At 40.6% G+C, this 11,389-nt stretch overlaps 1 protein-coding gene across 1 annotated transcript in view; it reads left to right on the forward strand.

Moving 5' to 3' along the window:
* The window catches only part of LOC148017044 (uncharacterized protein At4g37920-like), a 29,384-nt gene extending 20,411 nt beyond the window's left edge, over positions 1-8,973 (forward strand). Inside the window, exons 4-6 of the mRNA XM_087663452.1 lie at positions 7,886-8,130; positions 8,212-8,399; positions 8,509-8,973. Coding sequence (XP_087519578.1) covers positions 7,886-8,130; positions 8,212-8,399; positions 8,509-8,665 — 590 coding nt within the window. The 3' untranslated portion in view covers positions 8,666-8,973. The remainder of the gene's footprint in view (positions 1-7,885; positions 8,131-8,211; positions 8,400-8,508) is intronic.
* The last annotated feature ends 2,416 nt before the right edge of the window (positions 8,974-11,389 follow it).

The following is an 11,389-nucleotide window of genomic DNA, read 5'->3' on the forward strand; positions in this document are numbered from 1 at the left end:
GTACCTTTCAATGCTCTGGAGGTGCTAACCTGAATGCGAAATTCTTAACTGTGTTAATAATGTGGAAAGGCCCATTATTACTGTCTGTTGGACAGCTTAAGTTGCTGCCTTTCTTTTGCAGAGTGCTTCTTGAGTCTAGCTTTTTTCTTTTCAAACATTAGATGCACCCAATTTCCATTTTTCAGGCCTATAAAGGGAGGGTGAGTGACATTCATTCACTTGCTGTGCTGAAAGGGAGCCTATGAAGCATGAATTGGTGCACTAGTTTTTATATTCTTGATCTGATTGTGGATTCATGTTTCTGCATACTTCTGTGTTTTACATGTTTATAGTTTATTTGCTTTGTTTCTTTCGTTCTTCTGCTGTGTATTGCACTTCACTGATAACACGGGAATGGATTTTCAGGTGGAGTTATGCTCTTGCTTGGAATGTAAATTTTCTTAGGTTTAGTGTTCATGCTTGCTTCTGCAAAGGCCACATGCTTGTTTAAGGTTCAAGGCAGATTTTGTCCCTGCCTTGGGTGGTTTTGACATGTGGATTTCTTATTAATCTGTAGTAGCAGTTATGCTATATGCCTTAGCATTTTAGCTCGTTAGGTATTGTATCCATGAAGGGTTTGAACAAACTCACACGGAAAGCATTGTGTACCTTCAATGCTCTGGAGGTGCTAACCTGAATGCGACATTCTTAACTGTGTTAATAATGTGGAAAGGCCCATTATTACTGTCTGTTGGACAGCTTAAGTTGCTGCCTTTCTTTTGCAGAGTGCTTCTTGAGTCTAGCTTTTTTCTTTTCAAACATTAGATGCACCCAGTTTCCATTTTTCAGGCTCATCTAGTGTCTACCCTTTTTTTTTGGGGAGGGGGGGAGGAGGGGGGTGCTTTTTCTTCATCCTTACAATATAGCTTGCTTGACCTTGTCAAATGCCAATGTGATTGCCTCCACAAAATGTTCAGCAACTATGATTTCATTTTTGGTCCTCAAATTAGGTTGAGGAATGACTTAACCATATGCAAGTGCAAGGGTGGTTTCCCGAATAAATGAATGCACCAGATTGCAGGCAAATTTAAACAAAGGCAAATATTTCTTTTATGCTGATTATTGATTTGCAACATAGCATTTCAGCATATCAAGTAAAGTGGAGTTAACAATCTTGCTTTGTCCATCGGCTTGAGCATTATAAGTGGAAGAAAATTTACTTCTTGTCCCCATACTGTTTTGAAAGTTCTCCAAAAATTTCCATGAATTTTGAGATCATGATCATTGACAATGATCTTGGGAAACCAGTGATGTCTAAGCACATGCACAATGAATAGCCCCGTGATTAGCTTTGATGGTTTTCTTCATTGGTTTAAATTGTGACATTTTGCTATCCTGATTGCATCATTTCCCCATTGAGACGTGGACAATTCCATGAATCCATACTTATCTCTTGCCATGGTCTTGGAGGTATAGATAATGGTCGTGACAATCTTGGTGTCTTGTGCTGATGTTTCAAAGCCTCAATATCACTTCATAAAGTCGGCAAACAATAATATTTTTCACATAACTCCTAGAGGAGCATGGTATTTTCCATCAGCTCACCTCAACCAACTCTCCCTTATAGAATGGAGTCAGAGAGTGTAGGAACTGGATCATCATGAACACGGCACGCTCTATGGTGTTTGTAGCAGAGTCCCTTGAGCGCCTTTGGGTTGAGGCTATTAATACTTAGGTGTAACATCTTCAATGGGGGATTGACTCTGGTTGTTCCTCAAAGGACTCTATATAAGGCATTCTTTGGCTCTCGGCTTGTAGTTTTTCACTTTAGAGTCTTTGGGAGTCATGCTTACACACACACCCTTGATGACAAAGTAGGTAAGCTCACTCTTTGGGCTAATCTCTTGATTTTTGTATGATACTCCTCTGAAGCAAAAGCCTATTGTCTGTTCGATCCTCAGACAAACAAGGTGATCTTTAGGAGAGAGTGTTTGATGAGAGGGACATTGTGTAAATCTTCTATATCAGATTCTATGCCCTTTCGTTACATTGTTCCTATTGAGATAGTGCCTTTTGAGCAAGGTCTACTACCTGCTCTTGATCCACCCACAAATTCTTTACCTCCTAGGTCCCCCTCCGTGAGGCCAATTACCTTGTTGGTACTAGTAGAACATGAGGGGTTAGGGGTTTTTCCACTAGATTCCACTCTAGAGGGACCTAGAAGATTTGCTTGGATTGCACCTTAGGCTTTCTTTGCATTGTTGATTACATAGTATATTTTGAGCCGAACAATTGGTAGGAGGCTCTTCAACATTCCCAATGGCGAGAGGCCATGAAAAAGAAGCTAGAGAGTATTGATTGAAATGAGACTTGGACCTTGGTGGATTGTTTGAGCCATAGAAAGTCATTGGGACAAAGTGGATTTAAGGAGTAAGCTTTTAAGTTGATGGAACTTTGGACAAATACAAGGCTTGCCTTGTGGTGCAAGGGTTTCAACCGAAGCAAGGTATTGACTATGAAGAGACCTTTGCTCCCACACTGCAGTTTGTTAGAAGTGGTGCGGTAATGGAAGCATAGACAAGTGCTGAAATAAATTGTTGAACACAAGACAGAAGAGAAAGAAAAAAAGGAGCACAGCAAATGAAGAGAACTCAGAGATGTACTCAAGATATGGAATCCATATACCAAACACAAGAATGATGTGTACAATGTGAAGGAAACTGCTAGTGTTTGCACTGAGGACACACAGAGTGTACGACCACGACAGAAACACAAAGAGACAGACACAGACACAGAGGGCAAAACTCAAACCCTAAATGCAAAACTCAAAACTCAAACACAAACAAAAGAAGGGAGAGAGAGAACACAACTCTGAAGTGAGTGAATGCTGTAAATGAATCTAAGAGTGTACAGTGTGCTCAAGGGCAGGGCAATGTCGGAGTGTGACGTCCACCGAAGACAGATCCCAAGTCTATGATCACCAGTCGGAGTGTAGGAGTGCTGAATAGTGAATGGCAGCAGGCTGGTCACCAAAGCGCAACAGTCTGGAGGCTGGAAACTGGTAAACGCAGCAGTGTACCACCGAGCGGAGGCTGGAAACTGTGCACAGTCTGCTATAAACAGCAGGCTGAAACAGTGTATGAGAGTGTCAGGGCCTGCAATGCTGAAAATGTAGGCTGGCTGGCCTTGGAGATGATGGACAGCAGGTTGAACAGCAGTTTGGGATAGTCTGGAGTAGTCGCCAGCAGCTGAGAGCTCTCGCCTACAGCAATGGACAGGCTGAAGATAATGTGGTTGTAGTCGATGATGGCTGGATAGCAGATGGAGGCGGGCTGCAGGCTGGAAATTGGGCGCCAACAGTAGCAGAGGGTGTGTGGACTGGTGTAACCTGCAAACAAGGGTAATGGCTGAATGGGCACAGCTTGTCTATTTATAGATGTGGAAGGGTGCTCCAGAAATTAGGGTTTCCATTGAACTCTCTCGAACCGCTCCTTGTTTTAGGGTTTTACTCTAAAAGAGCATTTTTAGTGTGTTTTGGGGCTGTTTAAGAGGCTAATCAACAAGTAATGCATATTTTAGCTCAACATACAATAGTGATTCACTGGTTGCGTGGGCACTGGTACTAGCTTCTCTCTTCAACAAGAAGACCACTTGAAGAATGATGATGATTGAGTTGGGAGAAGGAGGAGCCCTTACCAATTATGGCAGCTAGTCCCAATATTTAATGTTGGCCGATTGGCATAAAATACCAAAAGCCACGTCAAATAATTATAAAAATAATGCCTAAAATACGGACTAAAGTGCCTAGCCCATCTACCATGTATAGACTCACACATGAGCTGACAATCTTGCTAACACGGTTAACTTCATTTCATATGTTGGTTGTGCTAGCCGCTCACTATAGTTGGCCGATCTATCAGATGGATGTCAAAAGTGCATTTTTGAATGATTATTTGAAGGAGAAAGTCTATGTGGAGTAGCCTCTCGGATTTTCTTTTGTTAACCAGAAGGATAAGGTCTTTCACTTGTGGAACGCTCTCTATGGGCTGAAGCAAGTACTACAATCTTGGTTCGAGAGGATGGATGAGTTCCTTAGGACTCACGGATACCATTGTACCCCTTATGACCTAAACTTATATGTCTGTAGTACTATTTTAGAGGGGGTCAACTATATTCTACTATTTGTAGATGATTTATTTATCATCGACTCTGATTCTACTACTATAGTAGAGATAAAGGCCCAGCTTTGCTCTACTTTTGAGATGATAGACCTTGGTTTGTTATTTTATTTTTGGGGGATAGACGTAGTTCAATCTGAGAGAAGTATTTTCGTCTCACAACAGAAATATGCTCTTCAGTTAGTGGACCAGCATTGCATGGATCAGACATGGCTTATAGCCATTTCTCTTGATTCCACTGTCCATCTTTCTAGGGATACCTCGGTCAACCCTTCGACTAGCACACCTACACACCTATAGGTTTGTTGTAGGAAAGCTTCTTTGGCTGATTCACACTAGGCCAGATTTAGCTTACTCAATTAGTTTGCTCAGTCAAAATTTCATTGCACCTAGGATGTTACATTGAATTGTTTATTTGCGTGTTTTGAGATATTGAGATATTTGCGGTGTACCTATTCTTATGGTCTAACTTCTAGATTTAGTTTATGGTTGCAGGGATATATAGATTCTAATTGGGTAGGAGATCTTGACATTTGGCATTCCTACAGTGGCTATTTCTTTATCTTGGCACGACTCCCATCTCTTGGACTAGCCCTAAGCAAGAGAAAGTGATAGCTTCCATGATGGAGGGCGAGTATCAGACTTTTTTTAATGGTACCATGGAAAACATCTACTTGAGAAGCTTACTGGCGGTACAACACTTTCCATGTGACTCTCCCACCATTGTCTACTACGACAATTAGAGTGCCATTGCCCTTGTGGGTAATCTGATCATCACATCATAGATGCGGTATGTGGGGGTTCACTTTTACTTCACGAGAGAACAGGTTGAGCTAGGCACCACCATACGTCTAGAGTTGCATTTTTTTGTGATAACTTTGCAAATATATTGATCAAGGCGGTCAATTGGCCAGCGTCGCAGTATCTTTTATCCATAATCGGCTTGGGCACACCCTCTACTTCTTGAGATTGATGGGGAGAGGGTGCTTTCCCCTAGCTTTTTCTTTTAGTTTGAGAGGGAGTGGCTTTCTTCTCTTGATAGTGACAGTGATGATACTTACAAATTTCAATTTAGACATTGTATTTATTCTTTTGAACATTGTATCTTTATTTGCACTGTCAAGATGATATGATTGTAAAAGGGCACTTGGGCAAGTAAACAATTCCCCTGCGAGGGTACTGTCCAAGTGGCACCCTTACATAGCATTTTGCATGATCATGATCACACTTCATTGCCTCTCACATGACTACAATGCATTGACATTTTGTTCTTGTAAATATGCATTTGTGTGCATTTATTCATTTTTGATCTTTTTGAGTGGTCAATTGTGGATTCACTATATTTACGGCATTGGACATGGCAGACTTCCTTGCTTGCTTAGCCTTGGTAGCTTGCCTTTCACATATCTTTTTTGTCTCTCCACATATCCCCCATACTTGCCACACATTCCATTAGCCTATTTCTTTATCATCAACATCCAATGGTGGTAGGGGATAGCTTGTTTATTTTATGAAAGTCTTTGGGACTAGCTACTTGTTTCCTGTTCATTACTTAATCAACCTCTACCTCTCTTTTTGAAACAATCATTATCAAATCCCTTCCCCCTCCCTCCAAATCCCCAGCTTTCAAAAAAAAAAAAGCTCACTATGGTTTCATTTGTCTTTGCAAGACCTAGCAGGCCACTAGGCAGCCGGTATGCACCCTTTGTTCGATGCCTTGGACTCTCTAGGGTGACCACTTGGACTTCCTTGGTAAGATAACCATCACCTTTGTAGTCTTGTTAGGCCACTGGGCAGTGACCATGCACCCTTTGTCCAATGCCTTAGCTACTTTGGGGTGGGATGCCTCGGGATAAAAACACACAAAAAACAAAAACACTCAAAATTTGGTTTGGGCTTTCTTTCTTGGTTAGTTTTTGGGCTTGAGAGGAAATGTTGGTCTAACATAACCATTACATGCTGAATTAGCCACTTAAACAGCCCAAAAAATGCTTAATTAATTTAATCCCTATAATGGTGAATGGTACAAGGTCCCAAAACTCTCTATCATAGACCAGCTGCCCTCCATCCAGTCTTCATATCTCATTTTTGCAAGTTTCAAGCCCTCTAGCTTTGTTGCCCACACCCTGCTTGTAGAGGATATGTCAGTCGGAGCTGCCCGTTGCTATGCACATGCATTAGGCACTTGTTTGGAGCCTTGTCTTCATGGTGATCAGCTGCAGGAGCTGTCATCAGCTGTCGCCCACCTTTCAGCACTTGCATTTGCAGCCTGGCAGCATTATACTCGAGTTTGCTGCTCACACGTCATCCCCATCAGTAGGTGATTTCTCTAGAAAGCTACGCTTTGTACCAGCTGGCTGTGTTTGACTGTGTTCTCTACATTTATCACTTCATGGTGCTCTCTTGCCTATTACCTTGCTCCCAGAGACTGCGTTTGCAGTTTTCTCTCATCTTCTGCGTGTTTGCATCAGATCCAGCGTCCTTGGGCACGTCTTATGTTTAGCACCTCTACCTCGGTCCTCGAGACACAAGAGTTTGGGGTACAATTTTCATTCTTGCACAGTTTGTTTGCTGCATGAGCATTGTATATTCAATATTCAGTCATTCTTTCAGTTTCTTTGTGTTCATTGTCTTTGAGTTACCCTAACCCTAACTGTGTGTTTCTAAGTATATGCTTTGTCGTACGCTTTAAGTTATGTTTCTGTGTTAGGGTATTTCTTCACATGGGGATGATTGCGTTCTCTCTTTGCGTACTCCAGTTCCTAAACAACTTTTACTAGGCAAAGTTACATAGTTCCAACATTAGGAGGGGGTTCTTCCTTTGCCCCTTATTTCATTGCTTTTTGACTCTTTTGGAATTTGCTTCATCCAGCTGAAGAGCGGCTGTTGACAATTCATTCGTCTTACTTGGGTTGGCTCGGTGTCCCTTGAATGCACAGCCTACCTACACTAGTATATTGAGTTGATTTGTACATACGTGGCATGTTACATTCTGTCATAGATCATCCCACACTGGTCCTACATGTCGCCTATTTATGGAGCAGGATAAAGAGACCTTTCACCAATCTTCTTTGTTTTGATTAAGAGAGATAATAAGATAATTTCCTATGCTTACCTGAGTAGTGTTGATGACACAGTCAAAGCAATCTCAAAGTGCCTTGAAAGGATTATTAACATTGATGTAGGCTTGCTATTTAGGGAAAAAATTGTGCTTTTGAAAGCAAAGCTCTCTATCACTTGGAAGAGGTATATGAGATTCCTTACACCTCGGAGCTCATAAAACGAAGAAGAGATGCCATAGATCATCCCACATTGGTCCGCGTGTTTTGGTAGGAAGTAGAGTGCATCCTCAGGTGAGGTTGTTTGCTGTTCTTTCAGGTTTTCTCATAAATACGTACATAGACTGTACACTTATGAACTTTAAATTTTGAGAGAGTTTTTAGACAAAGCGTGAAATCTCACAATCTTATGACAAGTGATGACATCACCGATGATCTTTTAGACCCTGTGTATGAACTAATAAATGCTGTTTAGATCATGGGCAAATCTAATAACATGAGTAATCTGTATTATTCCTTACGCAGCATGCTAGACTGTTGGTATGCTGTTTTTAGACCAGCTTGCTTTTTTTGGTACTTGTTTGGCTCATTGATGGGGTTTCTTTGAAAGCTTGTAACTTGTATACATCTTTTACTAATGTAAGAAGAACATTTGTTTGATTAATGCAGGTCTTGCTAGCATTGCAGAAAAGAGCTATGCAGCAGTTGAAGCTTATGACATGATGGCTGAAGAGAATGAGCGAATGAGTGCTGCTCAGATCAAGCTTGATGATATACTTAACTCTCCATCTCTTGATGTGGCATGCTCTAAGATTGATGATTTGGCGAAACGAAATGAGCTGGATTCCAATTTTATGCTTCTCATAACAAAAGCATGGGCAGCATCAAAGGAATCAAATATGATGAAGGAAGAGGTCAATAAACAACTGGGATCTTTCATCGTGAAATCAAACTCCATTGGATTCCTTTTACTGAATATGTGATTTGTGAGACAGGTCAAAGATATACTCCATCACCTCTATATGGTGGCTCGAGGGAACATGCAAAGATTGATACCAAAAGAGGTTCGCATTATACGTCATGTTCTGTCATTGGATGACCCAAAGCAACAATTTGCAGAACTCACTGATGCCTTTTCTCCTGGAGTTGAAGTGGAGGGAAAAGACATTGATTTTCTGCACACGTAAGTTGAAATAGCATGTTAGAATTGAGTTCTTTCTTACATATGTATTGTCATCTTTGGCTTGTGATTGTATCTGAATTCTTGTACTTCAACAATTTTTAATCAACAGGACGCCTAAGAAGCTGTATGATTGGATCAACATTGTGCTAGATGCTTACTATCGCAATAAACAGAGCAGCTTGCAGTCAGTCCGTGAGTTGCTGAACCCCAGGATAATCAGTCGGTTAGAAGTACTTAAAAAAACAATGGAGGACCAGTTTCTATAGCTTTTTCCCTGGTTTCAGAGAAATATCAGTGAGCATGGGTGATTTGTAGAAATTCAAAAAGCAGGTTTGGTGCACTCTATAATCCTTAAAGGCTGGCTGCACGAGAAGAGAGATTCTTGAGAATTTTGGCCTCATACTTTTAAGGGCTTAAGTCCATCTTTGACTTGGATCATGCTGGTAGGTTTCATGTGAGATATTAGTCTATAAGGAGAGGAGTTGCTTTTGTTTCAATGTATATATTTGATGAACTACCATTGTTAATATTAATGCTTGATGTTGCCATATTTACGCAGTCGGTTGGTCTCCCTAGGCACTATGGTACTCCTCTTTAGGTAAGTTTTCGGGGCCCCCATTTTTCTCCTTCTTTCTTGCAAAATAAATTGTGGCTAATTGTATTACTCAAAAGAGGAAATACAATGAACAAGTGCTTGACAGTCTAGCTGTAGCTGAATGCCAAACCAACTCAATGAGTACAAGGCCTCTCAGGGCAGTCTGAGGGGAAGATATTGAGTGCATGAAAACAACTAACACACAAAAGAGCGTATGTGCAATATAAGTATATGAATGAGAATGAAATGAATGAAGAAGGTACAAATGTGTGGATGCTCAAGGAGTGGAGCTGTCCAACAACCATGGACTCTTGTGGGAGGGCAAAGTGAGAGATAGAGAGTGGTGTCCTTCATGTATAGATCATGAGTGCAGCAAAACCTCCAATGAAGATGTTGATGTAGAGACTGAATCTGACTATGATGAAACACAATGTGGGAGGGTGAGTGATGCAAAAGATGGTGGTAATGATGTGGAGGAGCAGCTGGGAGCCAAAATGCTCCCATCAAGAAGAGCAGAGAATGCAGCTGACAGTTGCATGTAATGAGGATATTGGGCAACAACCTGATGTCACAAATGCAGCCTCAAGATGATGCAAGATGGCTGGTGATAACAGCAACAATGTAGAGGAAGGGCTAAGACTGAAAACGCAGCAGCTGTGAGTATGCACCAAAAACATGCTTAAACGAAACAGAAGGTAAAGTAGTAGAGTACTTGTATACATGCTTCTGCTTCTAGAGCCTCCTCTATTGATATTTATATATTGATATCAGTCTAGTCTTCAGAGTATCTTACAATTGGTTCTTGCATATTTGGAGTAACATAGAGGGCTTTCAGCTAATACACTACAAATGGATAATATGAACCTCACATCAGGCTTGGGTTGAGGTGAAGATGATAGATTGCCAGTTGTCTGGAAAGGGGCATGTTCTCCATGAGCTGAGAATTGGCCAGTCTCATTAAATGTCTTGAATGATGCACATCTCCTGTTGGAGTTAAGAGAGAGATTTAGGAGAGTAGTTGAGCCACCTTCTATGCATGTGTTCCATGGAATCTGCATTCATCATTTGCTCAACATTTGGAAGAGGGAGATGATCCTTTATCTTCCATATTAGAATCATAATGCCACATTAAATCCTTGAATGATAGAATTGCTTGATTAGACATTGTGTGATCTCAATATGGAGTATCTCAGACATACAATTTACATATTGCTTGTGTAAACCAAACTTTCTATAATCATTGTGTAGAAGAGCATCGACTCTAATACCATGTGGAGATGCACTAGGATTTGCAAAGAAAACACTTAAAGAGAGTATGGACATGACCAACACACAAAATGAACATAGGTAGAAACACAAAAGGAAGAAGTATACAATGAATGAGTGAAGTGAAGAAGATATAAATATGGGCACTCAAGGATCAAAGCTGTCCAACAACCATTGACTCTAATGGAAGAAGGATGAGGGATAATGCTTGAGAGTTTTATCCCCTATGTGTGTATTTCAACTACAACAATACTACCAATGAAGATGTCAACGTGAATGATTGGAGTTGAGGTTGGAAGTAAAACCACAGAGGGCCAATTGATGTAGATGTGTTGAAGATGATTTTGATGAGCCATTGGTGCCAAAAAATAGGAATGGTAGCTACAGTGGAGGTATAGGTAGCTCTATGAGGTGTCCAATAGCTGATGTAGCATCAATAGGCGAAATGATGTGGATGATATGCATGATACACATTGATGTAGCATCAATAGGCAAAACGATATGGATGGTATGCACCAAGTAGAAGTGTGGATATCTAGATAACAATACATATTGGTTGGAGTGTGTTGTGGTAAAGGTAATGATGGAGTTGAGGATGGAAGGTTGGCACAATATGTGGAAAGAGGGATAATAATAGGTGCATGATGACTTCCTATTTATGAATATTTTGAAGCAAAAAAATTATTTACTAAAATAAAAAATGGTGTTTTGAGACTTTAGTGAGCAAAAAAAAGAAGCTTTAACTCAAGCTCCACCTCTTAGAGTAACTTGCATGTCTAATCGCGTGATGCCAAACTCCATAGTGTGGAATAGAAGAAGGAATGAAGATATTAACATAGAAGTAGAAGCCAAGAAACTTCATAGATGTCAAAACACAATGTGTTGGATTTGGGTGAGTGTAAGCTACACTAGTGAGGGAATTGTTGAGAGAGTGCTACACATCCATCATGTGGTATCAACAATCTAATATATCACTCCACTTTTCAAAACTCATACCACATATGTTCAATCCAACTCTTCCTTCCATTGTTTTGCGGTATTACTTTGATGTATAGTTCACGTCTAACCAAGGCTCTCTTGATTCATATAAAATGATGTAAATGCGAGCAAATTCCTTTTAATTCTACAT

This window comes from Lygodium microphyllum, chromosome 22 (genome assembly GCF_053477565.2).
Source record: "Lygodium microphyllum isolate KBCC chromosome 22, Lygodium_microphyllum_v1.1.10, whole genome shotgun sequence".
In the NCBI taxonomy this organism is placed as follows: domain Eukaryota; kingdom Viridiplantae; phylum Streptophyta; class Polypodiopsida; order Schizaeales; family Lygodiaceae; genus Lygodium; species Lygodium microphyllum.